The 24,945-nt window shown below is 43.6% G+C and overlaps 1 protein-coding gene and 1 long non-coding RNA gene across 5 annotated transcripts; one reads left to right on the top strand and one right to left on the bottom strand.

The window, feature by feature from the left end:
- The first annotated feature begins 790 nt into the window (after positions 1 to 790).
- Positions 791 to 3,536, top strand: LOC306646719. 2 transcript variants are annotated; one of them, XR_013759945.1, is made up of 3 exons: positions 791 to 2,095; positions 2,818 to 2,870; positions 3,426 to 3,536. It is a non-coding gene; the product is annotated as an uncharacterized lncRNA (long non-coding RNA). The 2 variants fall into 2 exon arrangements; XR_013759946.1 differs by having other exon boundaries at positions 791 to 2,477.
- Positions 3,537 to 4,599: 1,063 nt separating this feature from the next.
- TRNAU1AP (tRNA selenocysteine 1 associated protein 1) lies at positions 4,600 to 22,962 on the bottom strand. 3 transcript variants are annotated; one of them, XM_079115213.1, is made up of 9 exons: positions 22,816 to 22,962; positions 22,277 to 22,374; positions 18,201 to 18,300; positions 17,532 to 17,584; positions 14,933 to 15,064; positions 12,976 to 13,095; positions 7,204 to 7,378; positions 6,979 to 7,012; positions 4,604 to 5,072 (listed from the first exon to the last, which is right to left on the bottom strand). In XM_079115213.1, exons 1-9 carry the CDS (start codon positions 22,840 to 22,842, stop codon positions 4,936 to 4,938), a joined length of 876 nt encoding a protein of 291 aa, XP_078971339.1. In that variant the 5' UTR covers positions 22,843 to 22,962; the 3' UTR covers positions 4,604 to 4,935. The 3 variants fall into 3 exon arrangements, with proteins under 3 accessions (XP_078971338.1, XP_078971339.1, XP_078971340.1); XM_079115214.1 differs by having other exon boundaries at positions 4,605 to 5,072; positions 7,216 to 7,378; XM_079115212.1 differs by lacking the exon at positions 12,976 to 13,095 and having other exon boundaries at positions 4,600 to 5,072; positions 22,816 to 22,961.
- Positions 22,963 to 24,945: the final 1,983 nt, after the last annotated feature.

Here is a 24,945-nt window from a genome sequence, read left to right as displayed (position 1 = left end):
TACTCATTTATTCCATGGGCAAATACAGCACATGGGCAGTGACTGTGTGATCTCTGGGCTGGACTTGGGTTCCAGTCCTTATCATATTCGCTAGGAATCCATTCCTCAATTTCCTTTGAAAAATGAGCATAAGTATGATGCCTACACACAGAGGGGCCTACACACAGGGGGGCTGTGGTTGTGGCTCAGTGGTAAGAGCGCTGGCCTTGCATGCGTGAGGCACTGGGTTCGATTCTCAGCACCGCATATAAATAAATAAAGGTACTGTGTTCATCTACAACTAAAACAAAACAAAACTAGATGAGATAAGCGAGCGCAGCCTTAACAGAAGGCACTCAGCCTTCTTGGCGGGTGAGACAAACCTTAAATAATGCATCGATCTCAGTCTTCACTCGCCTCCTTTGAGATGCCCTGCCAAGACCTCTCCAAAACCTCACAGCGCCCCTGCGGAAACCCTCTCAGTTGCTACTCCCGGTAGCCAAAGGCGCTCCGAGCAAAGCCCTTTTCCAGTTCAGCGGGAAAATCGAAAGTCCCCCCAGGGGAGGGCAAGAGGGGTCGGCCTCAGCTGTACGCGATCGGAGGGTCCAGAATGGAGGGGAAGGAACCGCTCGCGACTCTGCAGAAACCACTCACGCAGCCCCGCTCGGCCGCGGAGCTGAGCCGCCCGCCTCGCGCGTGGGGCTGCGCCGGGGCGCGCGGACTACAGATCCCAGAGGCTCCGCGCGGCGCACAGCGGGCGCAGGCGCAGTCGCAGGCTCGGCATATATAAGCCCGCGGCCGCAGCCCGTGTGTCCTTTCTCCCGGCCCTTCTGCTGCTGGCGGCTGGTAGCAAGTGGATTCCCGAGGCCCGTACCTGTGTCCGCCTCAGCTCCGGCCCGCTCTTGCCCGGGCTGCCTTTCGAGCCTGCGGGATGTAGAGCATCGCGCACCGGCCCGGGCCTCCTGGCCTGGGCTGCCAAGGTCCTGCAGGCCACGACGGCCTCCTGCGCAGTGAGACGGGCGGGAACCCGCGAGGCGGTTTCCTCTTCCAGTCTCTGCCGGAGCCGCGGTGCGTTGGCGTCTGATCCGTGAGTGAGGCGAGCCGGCGTCCAGGGGCACGAAACGAGTTGGGTATGTAACTCGGCTCTTGGGGATTGAAATCCTGGGCCTCAGGTGACCTAATTTGAGGAACAACACCAGTCGGTTGACCTGAGTTAATTGCTGCGTGATCTTGGGCAAGTGACTTAACTACGAGTTTTCTGGAGGGCACCTTGGTGTGAATGTAAGGACAGGATCTTAAGGAGGACGGATTTTGGAGTCATTCAGACGCTCTTCTCCTGCCCCTCCCGCGGTGCTTGGGATTGAACACACGTGCTAGGCAAGCACTACCACCGACCTGCACCCCTATAAAATGAATTTGTGAGATTGAGATAATGCATTCAAAAGACGGTACACTGTAGTAGTTAGGATCTACAGGATGTCTGTTATCCTTTTATAGGTGACAATGATGCACAGGATTAGGCGAATTAGGCGGAGCTTGGTTTGGCGTTGAGGTTCTTCTGTGGCCTCCATTCCCCTAAGGCCCTTATCGAAGCTGCAGCTGCTTCCACATAGCTGCTGTGGTCAAAAAGGAGCCCAGAGCAACAGTTTTCCTTGACGGTCGCCGTTCTGTTTGCTGTAACCGATCTGCAACATTTTGGGAAAGGACAATTTCATTGTATTTGTCATTTCTTAGAGATAGAGACCTTTATTAATATTGGCATATTAATAATATTGGCACCTGAAACGTTAGGGTCTTGAATGTAGAGTTACCACGATGAGGGTTTTTGAAAATTAATTAGTTGAGCCAAGGAACCAAAATGGAGGGTCATCTGGGAGTGGGTGGGATGCCTGTCCTGGAAAGGTGAGAGTGGCACAGAGAATGGGCAGTGCTTTGGTCTCACCAGGGTCAGGACTAAAAGCCAGTCAGACCTTTATGATTGGATGAAGGAGATAAGATCATTCAGAACAGTTGTGCTCTCATTCATCTTAGCTGTGTCAGATGAAGATTGTGAAGATTATGGCAAGTGAAGACTGGGGGTCATGACAGCGATGAAATGTGACAACTTCAGGACTTGGTAAGTTACTTCTGGAGACTTACTTGGGGAGCTCCCTGGTGGCACAGTACAGCATGTTTCCAAGGGCTGTGGCTGGTTGTGGCCATGGGATCTCCAACTGCATGCGAGAGCAACTGGAGAGACTTTGACAGCTCAGGTCAGCACAATACCTGCCGCTGCCACTCGCCTTTCCTATAATGTTATCAGGCCCGGGCTGGAAGTCTGCCACTTGAGTCCAGGTGTGTTCCATCGATGTCCATGTAAGCAGTTGTACTGGATCAGTTGATTTAGAGCTTTCACAGTAAGCTTTTGTTCTGCAGGTGCCCCCCCAGTTTTCCTGAAGTGTGTGATATTGGAGAGTGAACCAGACCAGCTTGTTTCTGGAGTTGTGCTTTAGATTGAGGTAAATGTACTCAGGTAAAGTTACGCTTGACCCTCTGGTTCCCTTTCCCATCGGATCTGAACACTGGTCTTGGTGGTCGTAAAAGGAGGAAAAGTAATACTGAAGCTGGCCTCACAGTGTTCTAGTATGTTATATAGCACATGGGCTAGTTTCAAACAGGGGTGAATTCTCTTTGAAATTGTTTTGCTCCTATCCTGTACGATGGGGGAGATACTCTGAGGATAAAGGAGGATGAGGGTGATCCTGTGAGCAGTTGATGTAGGAATTGCTGAATAATGTGTTCGAGAAGTGTTTTCTTCCTTCTTGACAGGTTGTCTTTTTTTTTTTTTTTTTTTTAAAGGTCTTTGTAACCAGTAAGTTGTCTTCATGTGTGATAACTGGCCACAGAGTTGGGTGAGTTGATGACTACCTGAAGCCTTATCACACCTTCCTTACAGCTTCAGGCAGTGTTGTAAACCCTACCCTTAAGCAGTGTAGCAAATAGAATTATAAGGTCACTGTGGTCTCTGTGGAAATTTTAGCATTTTAATGAAATACTTTTATATCTGACTTTCACTGACTGCTACCTTTGTTAGTTCACGGGCAGGGAACAAAGAAACATTTATCTGTTAGATTTGCCATAAGCACAGCTACTGGAAGTAGCAGAGGGAACAGCTCTGCTCCTTGGGCAGGAAGGACTGAGCTGTAAATGTTAGTGGCTGGAGCTTATGCCATGATTTTTGATGTGGCCTCATCTCCCGCTACCCCGGGAGAAGGGGAGGCAGACCAGTGGTTAGAAGCAAGTAGTTAAGATATTCTTTGGCTTGCTGGTCCAGGATGAAACCCAGTCTGAGTGGACATCTATGGATGAGAAATGCGGATATGGGACTGAGACCAGCTCTTGAGAAAGTGCCTGGGAGGAGGGGATCACCAGGGCAGCACTAACACGGGCTTACACTTCCTTTTCAGAAAAACGCCGGGGGAAGGAAGAGGCAGGCAAAAAGGTGACCAGTACCTGATACACATCTGTTGTTATTGGTAAACAATAAAGGACTTTACTGTGGAAGTGTTTGTCCCTCAGATTGTTGCTTATTCCTCATTTAACATCCCATAAATGCAAAGTGAACTATAATCCAGTCCCTCCATTAAAAAGGTTGCTCAGTTGGTAAGTTACTTCTGGAGACTTCCTTGGGGATCTCCCTGGTGGCATAGTACAGCCTGTTTCCAAGGGCTGTGCTGTGGCTGTCATACTTTTTTTTTTCTCTTTTGCTGGGCCTAAGACTGTTTAGATTCTTAAGAAGTCTTCAAGTTTTTTGGCCTAAAGCAGCAACCCTACCCACCACCCTCAATTCCTCTGGTGCAAAAATTGGAAGATGCAGCTTTTATAAACCATAGACATTTCAGAAGTGTCTGATACTGGATGTACTTGAAAAGATAAGGGATATGAGGCTGGCACGGGGTGTGGCTTGATACCAAGTCATTTTCATCACGTTACCGTTTTTCTGAGTCACCATGTCTCCTGGCAATTAAGGCCAAGAAGTGGAGGAGGGGCTTGGGACACATGACACAGTGATGTCTTTCAATACACTTGCAAAGGCTACTCATAGAAATGCCTGCTGTTGGGGCAAGTTCCAAGTCTTGAGACTTTCTAGGTCTAGCCACTGCATTTTGGGGTACAGATAACAGGACTGGATCCAGGGGCACTTAGCACAGTACTTTTTTGTGGCGTGGGGGATTAAACCCAGGACCTTGTGCATGGGAGGCAAGCACTCTTAACAACTGAGCTATATTCCTAGTCCCCACGGTACTTTTTGGAGACAGGTTCAAAGTTGCTAAGGCTGACTTCCAATTTAAATAATTCTGCCTTAGCCTCCAGAGTTTCTGGAATTAAAGGTGTGGACTACCATGCTTAGCTACCAGTCCTTTATTTTTGAGATAGGGTTTTGCCAGATTGCTGAAACTGGTCTTGAATTGACAATCCTGCCTTGGCCTCCCCCACAGTGACCAGGTGTTTACTGCCCAGCTACCATTCCATCACTCCTACCAACATTCCTCTAGTGAGCCATGCCTTCCCTGCTAGACCTGGAGCTACTTTGCTGGCAGAGACCTTAGCTGACACAGCAGGTGCTCCACAAGTTCTCACCCAAGAAATTCTAGAGGCCTGAGAATGGCTTCTAAACCAGGGTTCAGTAAATGGATCTCAATTCAATGATCCACTTGTTGACTCCAAACTTTCTCCAGGAGTGTGAGTGTCAACATACTACTAGGGCAAATGACTAGATCAATGAAATGCCTGTTGGGACCTTGAACAGTTGGTCCCTTGGTTTTCATACTCGTGGTTCACTACAAAATAAGAGGCAGCAGAGTTGTAAAAGTAATCTCAGGAAAGTCATTAAAATCGTACAAATCATTTCCAAAAGCAAAAGTTTTCACGATTTTTTTTAAGTCGTTGTCCATCCTGGCTTGTCCTTTGTCCTGTTTACATCATGGCAGGGATCTCTGAAGACACCGTGTCCAGGGGTTGCCAGTGGCAGTCCATCAGTGCATCGTACAGCTCCTCACTCTGCTCCATGAACTCCTTGTTGGCCTCGGTCACATCCAGCTGTGGCATGGGGTCTGGGAGAAAAGCAAGGATGGGTTCAGGGCAGGTTGGAGGGGGCACCACAGTTGCAAGGGACTTGGACCTGATTTGTTACCACTAGGCCTCCTGTAGGGGCAAGGTCTCCAGGATGAAGATGACAATGTACTTAAAGAATAATACCCATAGTGGTGTCTGATTCTCCTTCCATTTTTATTAAAAGCTACTACCTCTAGCTAGTAATCATGCCCTGGATTTTCTGGTCTGGTCCTCATTTCAATTTTTTTTTTTGTTGTGATGAGGATTGAACCCAGGGCCTTATACTTGCAAGGCAAGCATTCTACCAACTGAGCTATATCCCCAGCCCCTCATTTCAAACTTGGGCTTGAAAAATCTGATCAAAATCACTTGAGTTGGGGGTTGGGGTTGTAGCTCAGTGGTGGAGCACTTGCCTCAGCTGGGCAAGGCACTGGTTTGATCCTCAGCACTACATAAAAATAAAGGTCTCCCATCTACAACTAAAAATACTGAGTGGGGCCAAGGATATAGCTCAGTGGTAAAGTGCTTGCCTCACAATGTGCAGAGGCCCAGGGTCTCATCCCTAGCACCACACATGCAGCTGCTGCACCAAAGTACCACCTCAAAGAACTGATAAATGTCTGATAAAAGAACTATGGTCAAGCTGGCTTAGAAAGCAGAAACAGCAGGACTGCAGCTTTGAGGCCACCCTCAGCAATTTAGGGAGCACTTGTCCCTGTAAGAATGTGCTGAGGATGTAGCTCAGTCATAGAGTGCCCCTGGGTTTGATTCCCAGTACTGTGAGGAAAAAAAAGAGAGATTGTCAATAATGTAAAAAAACAACCTATGAAATGGGAGAAAATATTTGCAAGTCATAGTGACAAGGGACTACAATCCAGAATAAGATTTAAACAACCAGTAACAACAATAAAAAGACCACCCAATTAAAAAATGGGCAAAGTAGACATTTTTTTCAAAGATAAGATAATCAACACTGTTTGGCCAATCAACTGGTTGAACGTTCACCAAATAATCCAGCAATTCCACTCCTAGGTATACCCAAAAGAAATGAAAACTTTTGTTTTCATTACACAGAAGCTTGTCCATGAATATTTATAGTAGCACTACTCATAATAGCCCAAATATCCATCAGTCGATAAATGGATAAACAAAACACCCGGACATGCAAATAATGGAGTGTTAGTTGGCCCCCAAAGAAAGAAATGACAGGCTACAATGCAGATGACCCTTGAAAACACTCTGCTAAGTGAAATATGCTATTCAAAAGAGGTCACATATAAGATTCTATTTATTTAAAACTCCCAGAAGTTGGGTGTGGTGGTGCACACCTCTAAACCCAGCTAGTTGCAAGGCTGAGGCAGGAGGATTGCAAATTGAAGGCTAGCAGCAGCAACTTAGGTCCTAAGCACCTGCACAAACCTTGTCTCAAAAAAAATAAACAAATAAATAATAAAAAGGGCTGGGGATGTGGCTCAGTGGTAAAGCATTCCTGGGTTCAATCCCCAGTAACCCCCACCTCCAAAAAAGTAGTCCAGAGAAAAAATAAAAGAGTGGTTTTCAGGGGCTGAAGGAGGGGCATAGAGAGTGACTACTAATGGTTGCAGTTTCTTTTAGGGATGAGAAAAATGTTCTGGGACTAGTAGTAGTGGCTGTACAATATTGTAACTATTTGAAAAACTATTGAATTGTGTGTACATTTTCAAAGGGATCTGCACTCATACCTCTGGGTGTAAGGCTTCTCATTTTGCCAGTATCATGTATGCATCTGGCTTTCCCAGGAGAATGCAAGTTCCTCCAGAGCAAAGTTTACCTTGCATTCCTCAGATAAGCTGAAAGCACAGTGCCAGTCATAAAGCAATCATGTGATAACTGTTGACAGGAATGAATGAATGGACTCTTTCTTACCTTCCAATGCATCATCTCCAACTTCTTCATATGTCTGTCAAGAGACCAGAGAGGGAAGTGAGAAGCCTGAAAAATCCTGGCCCATGACCACAATGGCTTGTTCTTGGTAAGAATTGGGTCACTTGCTTTCCCACTTTTTCTGAAGCCCCAGCCCTGTTATTAATCCCATCCTGGAGAATGACTCATTCCCAGAGGAGAAAAGTAACCCAAGAGTACCAGACATGCCAAATCAGTTACCTGCATGGTGCTCTGGGTGTAGCCATATTGGGGGTAACTGTAGCTGTAGCTGCCTGTGTTCTGGTCATAGCCCCACTGGGCATAATAGTTCTGGTACTGTTGGTAATACTGGTTATAGCTGTAACTGTACATCTGGCTATATTCCACTGGCTTTACACGGCTCCTTAAATGAAGAAATAAAAACAAATCTAAGCAGATATTTATATAACATTTCCTATGTGGCCAGGGACTGTTCTAAATGCTTTATGCAGATTAACTCAATTTAATCCTCACAACAACCCTGTGCAATTAGTATAACATTATTCCTACTTTACAGATGAGGAAATGAGTATAGAGATTAAATAACTGGTCCACAGTCACACAGCTACTAAGAGATTCAAACCCAGGCAGTCTGTCTCCAGAACACAAGTATTTAAGAGTTTTTAAATGGTTATATTTGTCTCTCTTATCAAAGTCAGGATCAGTTTTTCTCTCCTTTCTCAAGATCTTAGGAGGTTGCTTTTTTCTGTCAGCTGCAAAAAAAGTCAGGTAAACGTGGCTGTAATCTAGATTTAGGATGATCCAAGAAGTGTCTCAAGCAACAGGTTTTTTTTTTTTTTAATTATTTTGCTTTTTAAATTTTGAGATGGGGTCTCATTGGTTGCTTCGGGCCTCATTCAGTTGCTGAGATTGGCTTTGAACTTGAGATCCCCTTGCCTCAGTCACCTGAGCCACTAGGATTATAGGTGTGTGGCACAGCATTCTCCACCAAAAATCAAACCTAAACGAGCAGTATTCCAGTAGTCTTATCACTGTGGTTCACTGTGGTGATCTTGTGTGTGTGTGTGTGTGTGTGTGTGTGTGCACATGCACACACACTGGATATTAAATTCAAGGCTTTGCACATGCTAAGCATGTGTTCTACCAGTGAGCTACATCCACAGCCACAGCACCATCTATTTAAGTAGTTACTCTGGATTTGTGATAATCATTGTTCATCTATGGTCACTTGCACAGCCCTATCATAGAGCTGTTATTTATTATTCCCATTATATAGATGAGGATATTAAGTCTCTAAAAAGTTGAGTGATTTCCCAAGGCCATGCTTAGGTCTGGAGCCACATTTAACTCTTTAGATTTACACTCCCAATACCACACCGTTTCAAACAGCACTGTTCTGACAGGCTCACAACATCTTGTCTGTCTTCTACATCTTGCACTCAAGAATCAGGGCTGAAGCCCAGTGTTGGTGTAAAGCTTCTTCCTTCTCAATGCACAGTAGCTATGCTACTAACCAAAGCCAGAATGCCAAGACCACAAAGAATCCATTACCTTCAATGACAAAAAAACAACATGAAAGAGGCCCAGGGTCTGACCAGAGGTCCTAGATGAGAGGAATCAGCAGGACATAACTAAAGCTCAGCATGTGGCAATGTGTCTCCAGTCACTGTTCTCTGAAGGGTTCCAGAGTGTCTTACAAGTGCCAACAAACGGGAGAAGCTGACCCCACCATGTCATTGGTTGGTTTATAAGATTCATAAAGGTTCCATAGAATGGAACACACTTCTCCCTTCATTTCATCTCTATAGTCAAACTAGATGGGTAACCAATCCATATGCAGAAGCTGAATACCATACAAATAAATCCCTGTTATAGGAACTACAAATGCTCTATGCCTGTGCAAACTTCTTAAATTCTTTGTGAGTTCAATGTCTGCTTGGTAAGCAGGACTCAGCCTGTCTTGATTGCCCAAGACTTAGCCTAAAGCAATTCCCCTCTACACACATGGTTCAGTGAAGTGTACTGACAGAAACTCCTGCTCCCTGCCCAGTGCAGCATTAGGCTAGGCACTCCTGATATTCATCTCTGACTCCCCTTTCATGATTTCAAGGATATCTGCCACTCTTCTGACATGTTAAGGAAATTGAAGGTATAGACTCCCTAGCCTGGGTCTGGATTTCTCTTCAATAGGCAATTAGGACATTTCTGTTTCTTTACATACAGCTATTACAGTCAAATTCTCAAAGAGAACTCTGCTCACCCTCATTCCCAGGGTTTTAGGGCACCTCCCCTTATGCAGATACCCATCACTGACAACAATATCCAACAAGGAATAGACAGAACAGATTATAACCTCTTTGTTTCTCCTGTTTACAGCTGTATCTCCAAAGTCCAGGATTTGGCCTACGTAGTTGCAGGGACTCAGTAATTATTGACTGAACAAATGATAAGGTATCAGAAAACAGTCAAACTGGTATACATCAGAGGAATTGCTGGGCAGAATGAACCACAAAAAAATATTCTAAGTCAGGTGTTGAGGTGTATGCCTGTAATCCCAGCTACTTGGGAGGCTAGGCAACACAGTGAGACCCTGTTGTCCATCCTCCCCCAAAAAAGGAGCTGTAACTCAGTGGTGGTAAAGCACTTGTTTTCCATGTCCAAAACTCTGGGTTTTATTACCAGTACTGGGGCAGGGGGAAGCATTCCTGAGGTTAATTATTTATATTTGCAGTGACAGGGATTGAACTCAGGGCCTTGTACATGCTGGGCAAGCACTCTACCACTAAGCTATATCTCCAACCCTATCCCACATTTTACTTTAATACATTATTGACTGGGGGTAAAATTCAGTATAGAGTGTACTTAGCACTCATGAGTTTCTAGGTTCAATATGCAGCACGGCCCCACCCCCATATAAATATACAATGATGATTGTACAATTGTATGGGAAATTAAATGTACTGAGTAAACTGGAAAACAAACCCAATGAACATTTTTTCACCATCATAACTGGATGGCTCTTGTAATTAAAAATGAAGGGCTAAGCTGGATGTAGTAGTACATACCTGTCATCCCAGCTACTCGGGAGACTGAGGCAGGAGAATAACAAGTTTAAGGCCAGTCTGTGTAACTTAGTGATATCCTGTCTCAAAATAAAAATAATGAAAGGGCTGGGTATGTAGCTTTGTTGGGGGATGCTTACCTAGCATGCGTGAGGTCCTGGGTTGCAACACCACCAAAAACGAAAAGAAATCAAATCTATGCTATGTAAACTGAGTCTTGTAAGAATCATATGAATAAGTTTTAAACTGGGAATTTAGAGTTTTTATTTTTGGTGGTACTGAAGATTGAACCCAAGGGTACTCTATTACTGAGCTACAGCCCAGCTCTCTTTATTTTTATTTATTTTGGTACTGGGGATTAAACCCAGGGGTGCTTAACAAGTGGACCACATCCTCAGCCCTCTTTTTTGAGACAGGGTGTCACTAAATTTTTCAGGAACTCACTAAGTTGCGGAGACTGGCTTTGAATTTGCCATCCTCCTGCTACTGGGATTACAGGTGAGTACGACCACCTTTATTTTGAGACAGGATTTCACTAAGTTGCCCAGGCTGACCCTGACAAACTTATGCTCTTCCTGCCTAAGATTCCCAGGTCACTGCGATTACAGGAGTACACTACTACACAGCTGGCTGAAATTACAGTAATTTGGAGTAAGGTAATTTTGAGGAAATTTTTCTCTTTTAAAAATTTCTGCTAGCTGGTGTGGTGACACATGCCTTTAATCCCAGCTCTTTGGGAGGCCAAGGCAGGAAGATTACAAGTTCAAGGCTAGCCTGGGCAATTTAGTGAGATGCTGTCTCAAAAAGAAGGGGATCAGGGATGTAACGCTATGGTAGACTACCCCTGGGAAAATCACTCAGATTGGTCTTCAATTCAATGTATTATTATTTTCTTTTTTTGGGTGGTGAGGGTAACCAGAGATTGAATTCAGGGGTGTTTTATCACTGAGTCACATTCCCAGCCCTTTTAAAAAAATATTTTATTTAGAGACAGGATCTCACTGAGTTGTTTAGGCCTTGCTAAATTGCTGAGGCTGGCTTTGAACTTGTGATCCTCCTGCCTCAGTCTTCCAAGTAACTGGAATTACAGGCGTGTGCTGCCACACCTGGTATCATTCAACGTATTAAACATAGTGAAACCACAGAGAATTTCCAAACTGTTTTGAAAAAAATTACTCCCAGCAGCTTGGGAGGCTGAGGCAGGAGAATCGCAAGTTCAAGGCCAGCATCCTCGCTAAGTCATTGAGGTTCTAAGTGTCATGGGCTGATTTGAAAATTAAGCCAAGCTGACCCCATTTTGTTCAGACATCTCACATGAGGTAAAACCAGCCCCGCTTTCCTCATGGGCCCACTCCATAGCAGCTAACACCTCTATCCTCACCCACTTGCCCCCTGACCACGATGTCTCTGAACTATGGAGCTAATGTAAGTTTGCCTTTCTGAGTATGTGCAAAAGGTGCAATTTCTAAGAATGCTCTCTCCACTGTATGCAATGTAACTTTTGGCTGTAACTGCCACCCTTTCTCTCCCCCTTTCTTTGTGGTTTTCCTCCTTTTAAGTGGCAGTTGACCCCCATGCAGGCGTCAGAGACTGCAGAACTATCTGCTTTCTGCTTCCCCAGCCCTGGCCAGAGTAAATCCTTTGTCTTTTCCTTCAAAAGGACCTGGAGTTTTTATTTTGGATACTAGAATAGCACCCTAACATAAGCAGCTCAGTAGCTCAGTTCAATCCCTCCCAAAAAAAAAAAAAAAAAAAAGGGAAAGAAAGAAAGAAAGAAAGAAAAAGAAAGTTATTTAGCATTTAGAAGCTCTACTCTAAGAGTTCAACTACATTTTCTGTTTGGAAGTTTTCAGCCTTGGCACTACTGTTGTGTGTGTGTCACGTGATTCCTTGCTATGAGTGCTGCCCTATGCAATGTAGGACATTGAGCAATTCGAGCTGCTTGATAACCAGAGTATCTGTAGATGTTGCCTTAGGGGCAAAACTGTCCCCAGTTGAGAATCACTGCTTTGGTTAAATAATGAAAGATGCTAGTCAGAGAAAAGTTGTCTACGTCTGCTCAAGAAATCTCCTTGGATGGGGCTGGGGTTGTGGCTCAGTGGTAGAACACTTGCCGAGCACGCATGAGGCCCTGGGTTCGACCCCCAGCACCACATAAAAAAACTAAATAGACAAAATAAAGGTATTGTGTCCATCTACAACTAAAAATATTTTTAAAAAAGAAATCTCCTTGGACATGTTAGGGAAGGATTTTCTACCTAGAAAAGGCAGATAGGGTTTTCAACCTAGCATGGCAAATCTAATAGTGACATAGATAACATTCTGTAAGGTGTTTGGAATTCATTCTTAGCCATTCCCATAGCAAGGGACATTCACAGGAGGCTTGTAGGTTTCACTAATATAAATAAGACTAAATGGAAGCAAGTTTTTCCTGCTCAGTTCTTTAAAAAAAAAAAAATATATATATATATATACACACACACACACACACATATATGTATGTATATATACATATTTTTTTCCCTTTCTATTCATTTTTCACATCTTAAAATTAATTAATTATTATTATTGGTACTAGGAATTTAACTCATTTATAGTTCTTATAAATTCTATGATAAATTCCCAACAGCAGCACCACTGGGCAAAGAACAGGAACACGGGGCAAGTATAGCCAGCTTTTACAGTAGTGCTACTGTATGTATCTGCCTCCCCAATCATAGCTCTGTCCCCAGCTATAAGCCTCTGAAGGGGGGAGGTTATACTAGGTTATCTCTAATACACAGCACCCACCTTCCCCAAAGGCAAATGTTCAGTAATTTGTGACTTAAGTCAACCTTCCTGCAGTCTCCCATCCATGTGGATGCCCTGACTCTCAGCAAACAGATAAGGAATGTGGGTGGGGCGAGTCCAGGGCCCTCCGCCCTCCCTACCCACTCACGCTTTAGGGATTGCCACACTCAGTCGCACAGGTTTAGACCCAAGTCCTACTGCTCCCTGGCACTCCGTCAGAGCTCGTTTCTGTTCCAGTTCATCTGTGAATTTCACAAAACCATAACCCCTGCAGGGGAAAAAAACCCAATATACTCTTTAGGTCACAAATGTGATGAAATTTAAGAATGGCGGCATGGAAAAGAGGGAAAGGTTAGAAGGTGGGCAGGAATGAGGAAAAGAAAAGGGACTAAGGAGGAGTCCATCACTCTGGGAAGGGATGAGTCCCAACAGTGGAGGTGTCCACAGAACAGTGCCAGATTCAAGCATTGGACAATCCTGAAATCTGTAGGAATTCCTACTTTTAGTTGACCATTCTTGATACCTTCACCTGTGGGACTCCTTCCCAGGTAGGAGCTTCCTTCCTAATCTACAGGAAAATAAAAAAGTATTATCAGTATAATTGTGGTAGTAGCAGTAATAGTAACAGTTGAAGAAGTCCAGTCCACAAATATTTCCAAAGACTTCTTTGTACTCCTGGTATTGAGTAGATGCAGCAATCACAGAGACTGGGTTTCTGCTCTCTTGAGCTCAAGTTCTAGTTGGGGAATAAACTAGAGACAGGTAACATTTATTGAGCACTAAATATTTCCCAGGCACTATACTGAATATTTTCCCGGGGTTATCTCATAAATTGTCCAACAATCACATGAAGGTAATATCCACCTTTTTACTGAAGAAGTAGCCAAAGTTATACTTAGTAGAAGCATAATTCAAATCTAAGCATCAGATTCCCAAAGCCTGTGCTTGTAAGTACTATGCTGATCAACAATGAGCCTGCTTGAGCTGGGGTGTGGCTCAGTGGTACAGCACTTGCCTAGCATGTGCAAAGCAGCCCTGGGTTAAATCCTCAGCTATTAAAAAAAAAAAAAAAAAAAAAAAAAAAAAAAATATATATATATATATATATATATACACACACACACACACACACATATATGTATGAGTATATATATATATATTTTTTTCCCTTTCTATTCATTTTTCACATCTTAAAATTAATTAATTATTATTATTGGTACTAGGAATTTAACTCAGGGGTGCTTTACCACTGAATCACACCCCCAGCACTTTTTATTTTTTATGTAGAGACAGGGTTTCACTGAGTTGCTTAGGGCCTCACTCAGTTGCTGAGGCTGGCTTTTTAACTTGTGATCCTCCTGCCTCAGCCTCCTGTGTTGCCAGGATTACTGGTGTGTGCCACCGTGCCCAGCTGTTTTTCCCTTTCTGAAGTGAAAACTTATAACTACACTGAAAGGCATAGTAACAATAGTAAACACAAAAGCAAACATTTACAGAGCATTTCCTATGTGACTTACTTATATCCTTTAATCCTTATCCTTATATCAAACCTATAGAGATACTATTAGCCCCATTTTATTTCATTTTACTGCATAAGGATTTCCAGTTTTGCCAGCACTATTTGTTGAAGAGGCTATCTTTTCTCCATTGTAAATTTTTGGCAACTTTGTCTAGTATGAGATAACTGTACTTATGTGGATATGTCTCTGTGTCTTCTATCCTGTACCATTGGCCTACCTGTCTATTTTGGTGTCAATACCATGCCGTTTTTGTTACTATTGCTCTATAGTAGAGTTTAAGGTCTGGTATAGTGATACCTCCTGCATCATTCTTCTTGCCCAGGATTGCTTTGGCTATTCTGGGTCTTTTGTTCTTCCAGATGAATTTCATGATTGCTTTTTCTATTAGCCCCATTTTAAGGACAAAAAAATAGGGGCAGAGAGGCTTGAAATAACTTGCTTACTATACTGTCCCTCACCAGGATTGGAGCTGGGATTCAAACCAGACAGTGTGGCTCCAGTGCCTATGCTCTGAAGCAACATGCTCTCTAACACTTCCCCGAGAGGAGAATCCTGAAACAGAATCAGTTACAGGTAAAGCCTTACTTAGACACGCCTGTCTGGTCCAAAACCACCTTGCCTCCCCGACAGGAGGGGTATACTTTGACGAAGAATTCATACAGCATGCCATCATCCACATCTGGGGTTAAGTCCCCCACAAAGAGGGAGTACTCAGGGCTGAGAGGAGAGAACAAGAGTCAGTGATAAAAAGCAAAAGCCACTCAGCAAAGCTCTTTTGGCATATTCCAGATAAATTTCTCCAGGGTCTCTTAGGAAATACATCTGATGGGTGGACTTAACCAAGTCCCCTCACCCCCCAGGGCTGGGAATCAAACACAGCATCTCATGCATACTAGGCTTACCCAGGTTCTAATCTGTTTCATTATAGTTCTGGCAGAAGAATTAGGGAAATAGTCCCCTGCCTTGAATTCCCTGCCTAATACATAGGCCTATCTAGTTTTAAGGTTTCAAGAATTATGTAAATATAGATGGAGGGACAGGTCAGAGGTACATCTCTGAAAAACTCAAAAGAGAAAACTTTTTTCAAAGAAAGATATCTAGTCATTGTGTGTTCATTGTACATTTTTAATTCAAATGATAAGGGATAGAATCCAGAGGGTAGTTGTACATACTTGTAATCCAAGCTACTGGGGGGTGGGGTGTGGGGTGAGGAAAAATTCTATTCAAAAATATTATTGGCCAGGGGTGCAGCTTAATGATATAGCAGGTGCTTAGTATGTACAAGGCCCTGAATTCAATCCCCAGCACCATGATAAATGAGCAAACTTTTGTTATTATTTTATTTCAAGAATGATATATATTCCTTGTATTATTCCTTATACTTGGAGCAGAATACAGAAAAGCACAAAGAAAAATAAAATCACCAATAACTCAGTCATCCAAAGGCAATCACTATGAATATTCTGATATATATTTTCTTTTTTCTATTTTGTTTCTATTTTGGCACTGGGGATTGAACTCAGGGGCACTCCACCACTGAGCCACATCCCCCAGTCCTTTTTTGGACGGGGTCTTGCTGAGTTGTTTGGGGCCTCGCTAATTTGTTGAGGCTGGCTTTGAACTTGCAATCATCCTGCCTCAGCCTCCTAAGTTGTTGGATGTACCACTTTTTTTTACGGCTTTTTTTTTTTTTTTTTTTTTTTTTCTTTTGTACTGGTGATTAAACCCAGGGGTATTTTACCACTGACTTATATCCCCAGCCTTCTTTTTTTATTTTTTGTACTGATGATTGAACCCAGGGGTGCTTAACCACTGGCCACATCCCCACCCTTTTTATTTTTTATTTTGAGACAGGACCTTGCTAAGTTGTTTAGGGGATCACTAAATTGCCAAGGCTGGCCTTGAACTTGCAATCTTCCTGCCTCAGCCTCCTGAGTCACTGGGTGTACCACCACACCCAGCCTATCCTGTTTTGTTTCTACCCTTTTAGTTCTAACATATCACCAACAGCTAAGTGCAATGACATGCACTTATACTCCCAGCTACTCGGATGGCTGAGGCAGGAGATTGCTTGAGCCTAGAAGTTTGAAGCCAGCCTGGGCAACATGGTGAGACTCTATCTCTTAAAAAAACAAAACAAACAAACAAAAACACCTATCAAAAATCCACACTGCCAACATCTTGATAAGTCAATACTCTGCACCATGACTTTTATTTTATTTTATTTCATTTTTTTGCTACTGGGGATTGAACCCAGGGGAGCTTAACCACTTAGCCCCACCCCCAGCCCTTTTTAATGTTTTATTTAGGGACAGGGTCTTTCTAAGTTGCTGAGGCTGGCTTTGAACCTGCGATCCGCCTGCCTCAGATTCCCACACCACTGGGATTATAGGCACGTGCCACTATGCCTGGCTTGATGAACACTTTTGAGACTACTCTTTGCACACATCAGTGGATAAACTCTGAAAAGCAGGATTACATGGTCAAGGGATACAATGCTTTTAATACATTGTTTTAAATCTTTCAAATAGCAACCTGAGATGCCAATCAATTTATGTTTCTATAACAGATGGATTCTTTTTTAGAATATTTTTATTAGTTGTTGATGAACCTTTATTTATTTATGTGCAGTGCTGAGAATCAAACCCAATGCCTCACACAGGCTAGGCAAGCACTCTACCACTGAGCCACAATCCCAGCCACAGGTGGATTTTTACTGAATAAAACATCAAGGGCTGGGAGATAGCTCAGCTGGTAGAGTGCTTGCCTCACAAGCACCAGGCCCTGAGTTCGATCTCCAGTACCGCAAAAAAAAAAAAAAAAAAATCAATAATGTGGAAAGTAACAGGTAGAAGGCTGGGGGAGGGATCAGATATAGGAAAGCCCCCTGCCTCCTATGGTGCTGGGGTTCAAACCCAGGGCCTTCAGCATGTTAGGCAAGTGCTCTACCACTGAGTTACATCTCTAGCCTGTAGGGAAAAGACACAGCTGTGATAGGATGCACCCCAGGAAGGTCCACCAATGGGAAAGTGGAAGTGTGTCTTCCCTCAGGAATGGGCAAAGTGTAGGCAACCGAATTTGACTCCCCATCCTCCTTTTGGCAAATATTGGCACAATGCCACATCTTGCCTCTGTCTAAACATTTCCCAGGGCTTGTAGCTATATCGGGCAGCTCTGTACTTACCTATTATCTGGCTGTTTCCCATAAGTGGCATAATTCAGTTTAAAACGTTTTGCCTAGAAATTTAAAAACAAGCAAATTAAAACAGAGAAAGGTGTTTCAACAATCAAACAATATTTGAAAAAAACTGAAATAAATTACCTTCGCCAAAACATCTCCCCCTCTCTAAGCCTCAGCCTTTTCTCCTGTATAAAATGAGGGGGTTGCACAGATGACCGTTAAGGGCACTGCCAGCTCCATGGTTCTATGAGCCCAGGTATGCCAGCTGGTGCAGCAACTGTAAGCTAAGTAACTGTGGGAAGAGCAGAATGTAACTCTCTTGAAATGGGTTCCTGCTGCTGCCAGCCTAATCTAGTTTCTCAGTCAGGCAAAAGACCTAGAGTTTCAAATCTCATAGGAGGCAGTGATGTGGAGTGGAAAGGGCAGGGGTTTTGGAAGCAACCAATCTTCAGTCTGAATCCTGGCTCTGCCACTTACTACATGTGTTGCCCTGGGTATGTTATTTACTTCCCTGAGCTTCAATATCCTTGTATGTCAAAGATAACAATGCCTGCTGTACAGGGTTGTTGGGGGATTAAAGAAAATGATTTAAGTATACAGTAGGGCTTCAATAGATGGTGGTAATCAATGACAATAAAAATGGCAACATTATCATTATCTGAATGTCCTTACAGGTGTTGCTCCTGGAAGGGGTTTCCCATTAATTTTATGCAAACACTTCTCAGCTGTGGCCAAATCTGCAAATTCTACAAAGCAGTAGCCAGCTGGGATCCTGAAAAGAAAGCAAACAAAGAGAATGGCTAACCCATTTTGTCACATTGTCCCAGATGTGGAACACCTATAAAAACTTAAATGTTGTATGATAATACATAATATAGTTATTTAATAACCAGAATATAATGATTAGCATTAAAACAGTAATACATATAATCTGTAGATTATGATTTGACATATTTTAATGCACCTATGTCAGTTTCATTGAAAAATTCACAGAATTAAAAACGTGGGACTTAATGGGTTAAAGGTACCCACATGAGTCTTGGCCTGAAGGGAAGGAGAAAGGGTTTTCTAATCAGAATCCACAGCTTTTGTTGTTAGTAATATTCCAGTTAAGAAATAACTTACAAACCTAAATATAATGACTGCTAATCTGGACAGTCCCAGACTCATTGGGTAAACTCTTATTTTTGTACTATATCATCTGTAAAGTACTCTTTTCCCAAAATATTTAATGCAATCCAATCAAGCCTTTAGATCTAACATCTAGTTTACAGGAAATATTAGGGATAGAACAGGTAAAATAGTACACAAGTAAATGAATCTAAAATGTAGGATATGACATGAGATCACAGATGCAGGGGTACATGCCTTTAATCCCAGTCTAGCTAAATAGAAAAGGGCTGGGAATGCAGCTCAGTGGTAAAATGTCACTGGATCAATTTCTAGTACCCCAAACAAAACAAAAAACAGTAAAATCAAGAGTGGTTGGCCAGGTGCAGTGCCACACACCTGTAATCACAGAGGCTCAGGAGGCTGAGGCAGGAGGATTGAGAGTTCAAAGTCAGCCTCAACAATTTAGTGAGGCCCTAAGCAACTCAGCAAGACTTATCTCTAAGTAAAAAATAAGGGGCTAGGGATGTGGCTCAGTGGTTAAGCACCCCTGGGTTTAATTCTTGGTACAAAAAAAAAAAAAAAAAAAAAGGCTTGCCTAGCACACACCAAGGCCCTGGATTTAATACCCAGGACATGTGTGTACATACCCAGTACCAAAATAAATAAATAAATAGGGATAGGGGTGGCTAAGGGTGTAACTCTGGTAGAGGCAAGCACAGGTGAGACCCTGGGTTCAATCCCCAGCACAGGTGGTAGGGCAGTTGTGTTTTTGTTTTTCCTTTTTTAGCTATGTCCTCCCTCTACCATTGAGCTACAACCCTCAATTCCAGCATGTTTTTGAGATACATCCCTGTTGTTTGTTCCTTTCTATTACTCAGTAGCATTTTCCATATGAAAATACTAGTATATGTTTATCTAGTCAAGTATTCTTGGATAACTGGGCTGTTTGAAGTTTTTGGCTGTTGTCATATAGGTCCTCTGAACATTCTTTTTCAAGGTCTATTTTTTGTGAATGAAAATATAGTCATCCTTTCTCTTGGGGAAATAAGTAAGCCTGGACTTGCCAGGTCTTAGGGGAAGGTATATAATGTATACACACACACGGGGCACTTAACCACTGAGCTACATTCTCAGCCCTTTCAATTTTTATCTCGAGTCAGGGTCTCACTAAATTGCTGAGGGCCTTGCTAAATTTAAATTTCTAAGGCTGGCCTTGAACTTGTGATCATTCCCCCCTGCCTCCAGTTCCTGGGATTATAGGTCTGTGCCACTGTAGAAGCACCATGCTCTATTGCATATTATTTTCACTTGGGTATTATATCTTAACCTTTTATTTTTTGGTCTTGATGTTTTAAATTTACATTTATTTATTATACAGTATTTTTCTAAGCCATTTCAAAGCCTATGTCAGGTGAGGCAGGATAGAAATAAAATGTGTCCACAGGTATCACCGTAAGTAACAGCTAGAGTTTAGCAATTACTGGTAAGAAAAGAGTTTCAAATCTTACTGCAAAGACCGAAATGTGAGGACATGAAAATGTTATAAAAAGCAGAAAGTGTTACAGAATGAATTTTCATACCAGTAGCTGATTATTTGGGGTTTTCTGTTTATAAAATCAGGAACAGAAATGTTCAGGCCAGCATGATCTCCCAGTCAGAAAAATCTGTCCTTGGGTAATGTTTTTGTTTTGTAGTACTGGGGATCGAACCCAGGAGCTTTCTACCTCTGAACTATATTCCCAGTCCTTTTCTTTTGAGACAGGGTCTCGCTGAATTGTAGAGGCCCTTCAATTCGCCATCCTCCTGCCTCAGCCTCCCCAGTTGCTGGGATTACAGGCATGTGCCAGTGCAATGGGTGGTAACAGGTTTTTGTTTGTTTGTGTTTTAGAAGTGCTGGAGATTGAACCCAGGGCCTTGGGTACTCTAGTCAAGCACTCTGCCACTGAGTTATATCCTCTGTCCCGTAATAGAAAAAAAATTTCTCCCCTCACATTCTTTCATTGGTGCATTATAGATGTACATATTGATGGGATTTGTTGTTACCTATTTGTACATACACACAATCCAGTAATAGAGTTTTGAATATACAAAGTGCTCCTTCATCACAGAGTCACAGATTTGGCCACACTTAGCATCACTCATCTCTATTTTTAAACCATTTGATGTTTTAGCAAGCCACATTAAATAGAGCACCTGGCAGAGAGCAGATACTCCACAAACACTGTCAAACAGAAGGAATCCTCTCATTTCTAACCAGAACACTAAGAAAAACATAGATCTCAAAGAGAAACAAGAAACTATCTAAAGAAAACAAGATTCTGGTAATACAGCACCATCTAAAATATTCTGCATTTTGTTTGCTTAGTTATTTGTTGCCTCAGTCCCCCTCTAGAATGTAGTATACGCCATGAGAGCAGGGATGACGGCTTATTTCAGTCATTTTATCCCAGGAGTCCAGAACAGTAACACATAGTAGTGTCTTTATAAATAAATGTGTGCATGTGTGTGTGTATGTATACATACATTTTTTTAAGGGGGATATCGGGTTTGAACCCAGGTATGCTTTACCATTAAACCACAACCCCAGCCCTTTTTATTTTTTATTTTGAGACAGGGCCTCCATGAGTAGCTGAGGCTGGCTTTGAATTTGCAAACCTCTTGCCTCAGTCTCTTAAGTCACTGGATTACAGGCATGCCACTGTGCCTGGCTAAATAAATTTTCTTTAATGAATGGCATAGAGTTAAGGGACAGCTGGTGTGGTGGCACATACCTGTGCCCACCTATTCATGAGGCTGCAACAGAAGATTGCAAGTTCAAGGCCAACCTCAGCAATGTAGCAAGATCCTGTATCAAAATAAAAAAGAGGGCTGGGAATGTATCTCAGTCCTTGCCTAGCATGTATGAGACCCTGAGTTCAATTTCCAGTACAATAACAAAAATAAAATAGAATAAAAAAAAAAAAGAGTTAAGGGATACTCAAGAGCTTTGAGGACATACTTTTATTTGTGCCCTAGTTTGTCATTTAATATCTGCATTGGGGGTTGGGGGTGTAGCTCAGTGGTAGAGAGCTTGCCTGGCATGCTGGAGGCCCTGGGTTCCATCCCCAGTACTACATGCACACATACAAAAAAACTATGTCACTTTAAGAGAATTATTGACTGTCTTTTATAAGAGTACTTAGCTCAGAGATTTTATGATTTTTAAAGATATTGAATGTAAATCCTTTATTACCTAGCAAGTCGTAATCCATCTATAGTAACTGAGTTGATATCATAAGCCAGACACTTTTCTCAATGCAAAATATGAATTAACTAATTTACTCCTCACTTATGAGGGAAATTCTATTATTATTCTCATTTTTTACAACCGAGGTGAATGAAACAAGGCAGATAAGTAACTTATTCAAGGTCACAAGGCAGAAAGTTTTCAAATCCAGTCTGGCTTCAGCATCCCGTCCTTAAACAATATGCCTACTTCCACTCAGTAAGCCCCCCAAATGTTAGTTTTTGTAACATTGTAATTATCACTATCAGAGGTGGAGAGGAGCCCTGACTCCCTGTGATGCTGACATTCTCCTGAATGACAGCTGCAGAACCACCTAAGAACGGAGAACTAGGAAGACGAAGAGACGTACCCTGTAAGACGGTTTCGGATAATCTTGACGCTCATCACGGTCTCCCCCATGGTGGCAAAGGCTCTAGAGATGAAGTTCTCATCCATGTAGGGTTCCAGCTACATAAGAACAAGAGCGGCGCGGCTCAGGCCCGCGTCCAGCGGCCCAGCCGGGGCGCAGAGCCCCTTCCCGCAGGCCGCAGGCCGCTGCCGGGCGCGGGAGCCCTCTGCAGGCGGCCTCAAGCCCGGCTCCTTCACTTCAACCCTGCCCCTTCAGGGAGCCGAGGGGTCAGGAGCCCCATCCCTGCAGTCCTAGAACCGCGGCGCCCCTCGACCCTTGGGGTCCCGCCCCTTCGGTCCCCCAAAGAACCTTCCTTTCCCTTCCGCGTACCCGAGAGGGGCCCAGGACCCCTCCCGTCAGACGCAGCCGCGGCGCTCGGACGCTGGGACCCTCCCATTCACTTCCACCCCGACGGGATCCGAGGTCCCCTCCCCCTCAGGTCCTCCTCCCCCGCGACACCGAGATTCCGCCTTCTCGGCCGGGCGGCCGTCCTCACTCACGTCTCCCATCCACAGGCTGGCCGCCATCCCGCACCCAGGCGGGCACCTCGCGGGCCTTTTAGGCGCGCGCGGGCGCCAAGCCGCGCCGCGGGGACCGCCCGGGAGAACGCGCCTGCTGCGCCTTCCGCGCACGCGCCGCAGCTCCGGCCCGGCCCGACGCTCCGCTCCGGGTTTTTCTGGGGACCCGGCCGGAGGCCGAACTTCCGGATCGCAGCGGGCGGAGCTCAGGCCAGACCCAGTGCAATAGGCGGCTGCCGGGCGTCCTTCTGCTCAGCCGGTGAGCTGGGCGGGTTTGTTTGCGACTTCGTATAGTGAGAAAAACAAACAAGACCACATACCTGTATGCATACATATGTAATCTAAAAAGTAACCTGTGCTCGATGTAAAACATTTGCTTGATGCAAATAAAAGCGTTTGAAAAGGAGTGAAAGGACCCTTTTTGAGAGCCAGGACGATCTGGTTTCCTTAAGTGTGACCTTTCACGAGCCGCTGCTTGGCTCCAGCCATACCCTCACTCCCGGGTTCCTAATCCACAAGACGTGAGCTTTTTGTTGAAGCTGGGATGGGATTCTTCAGGCACACCCGAATGGCCCTGGAATGGGGAAGGGGAGGACTCCAGGGCTGTAAATCGGGATACCTTGTCAATGGAACAATCCAATCAATGCCTAAGTCTTGTCCCTCTACTTCTTGAGGCTACCACCCTACTCCAAAACGCTAGGCACTAATTCCTCCCAGAACGTCACTGCCTGGAGAAAGCCCTCAGTAAACAGCTCAGACAACCAGATATCTTGATACTTGATTTTTTTTTTTTTTTTTTTTTTTTTTTTTGTGGTACTGAGGATTAAGCCTAAGAGCTCTTAACACTGAGTCACATCCCCAGTCTTTTAAAAAAAATCTATTTTGCGACACAGTCTCCCTAAGTTGCTAAGGCTGGCTTTATTTTTTTTTTTTCTTTCCACATATTTTTTATTGGTGCATTATGTTGTACAAGATGACGGGTTGTTGAGGCTAGCTTTGAATTTGTGATCCTCCAGCCTTAGCCTCCCAAATCGCTGGGATTACAGATATTAGTTACTGCGCCCAGCCTGGTGGTGTGATTTTTGAGAGCTCCTAGACTGGAAGTATCCCAGCCCTCAATATCACGTTGGTACCCAGTTGAGAAAAAGAAGCTTCTGTAGGTGGAATTTGGCATCTCTCACAATGAAGCTCATCCCATGTGCTTCAGGGGCCGTTAAGGTCCTTCCGTACCAGTGCTTACATCCCAAATTTAGGATGTGCTCTCACACCAGGCACACTTCACCACTGAACTACATCCCCAGCCCTTTTATTTATTTAAATTTTGAGATAGGTATGTGGCTGAAGGTCTCATTAAGTTGCTGAGGCTGGCCTTGAACTTGCATTCCTTTTGCCTCAGCCTCTGGAGTTGCTGAGGTTATAGGTGTGTGCATGACCCTATATAGGTGTGTTTAACCCCAGGTTAAAGACATTTATTAAAGGTAGGAATGTTAAACTCTTCTGTCGTGTGTAGTGGTGCACACTTGTAATCCCAGCAGCTGGGGAGGCTGAAGCAGGAGGATCTCGAGTTCAAAGCCAGCCTCAGAAACTTAGAGAGACCTTGTCTCTAAAATATAAAAAGGACTGGGGATGTGGCTCAGTGTTTGAGCACTCCTGGGTTCAATCCCAGGTACAAAAAAAAAAAAAAAAAAAGTAAGCTTCCTGAGACAGGAATTTGTCCATTTTTTTTTTTTCTAATTTAAATTTCTACAATGTCTGGGGCATGGTAAGCACTGAAGAAATATTTGTTGAATTTATGACCTAAGCAAGACCCTACCTATTCTTGCCCCCAACTTCCACTCCCTTAAAGTGACTATTTCCAAATGTTTTTCCTGGAATCTATCTACATATTTCTAAATAACATACTATGCTATTGCCTCTTTGTAGTTTTGGATATTTTAGCAACTGGTCCCCATACACAATTCTCCATCTTCTAATTTTTGTTAAAGTGCTATTGACATTTATTTACATTATGACTTTGAAAATATTACTAATAGTTGAACAATGTTACACTATTATCACATTTGTTTTGGGGTAACCAATCCAGGTTGGAGGAAGGCCCTAACAAAATTGCAA

Source organism: Sciurus vulgaris (assembly GCF_902686455.1).
Source record: "Sciurus vulgaris genome assembly, chromosome: 1".
Lineage (NCBI taxonomy): Eukaryota > Metazoa > Chordata > Mammalia > Rodentia > Sciuridae > Sciurus > Sciurus vulgaris.
Note: the sequence above shows the minus strand (reverse complement) of the source record. Positions and strands in the feature narration are given on the sequence as shown.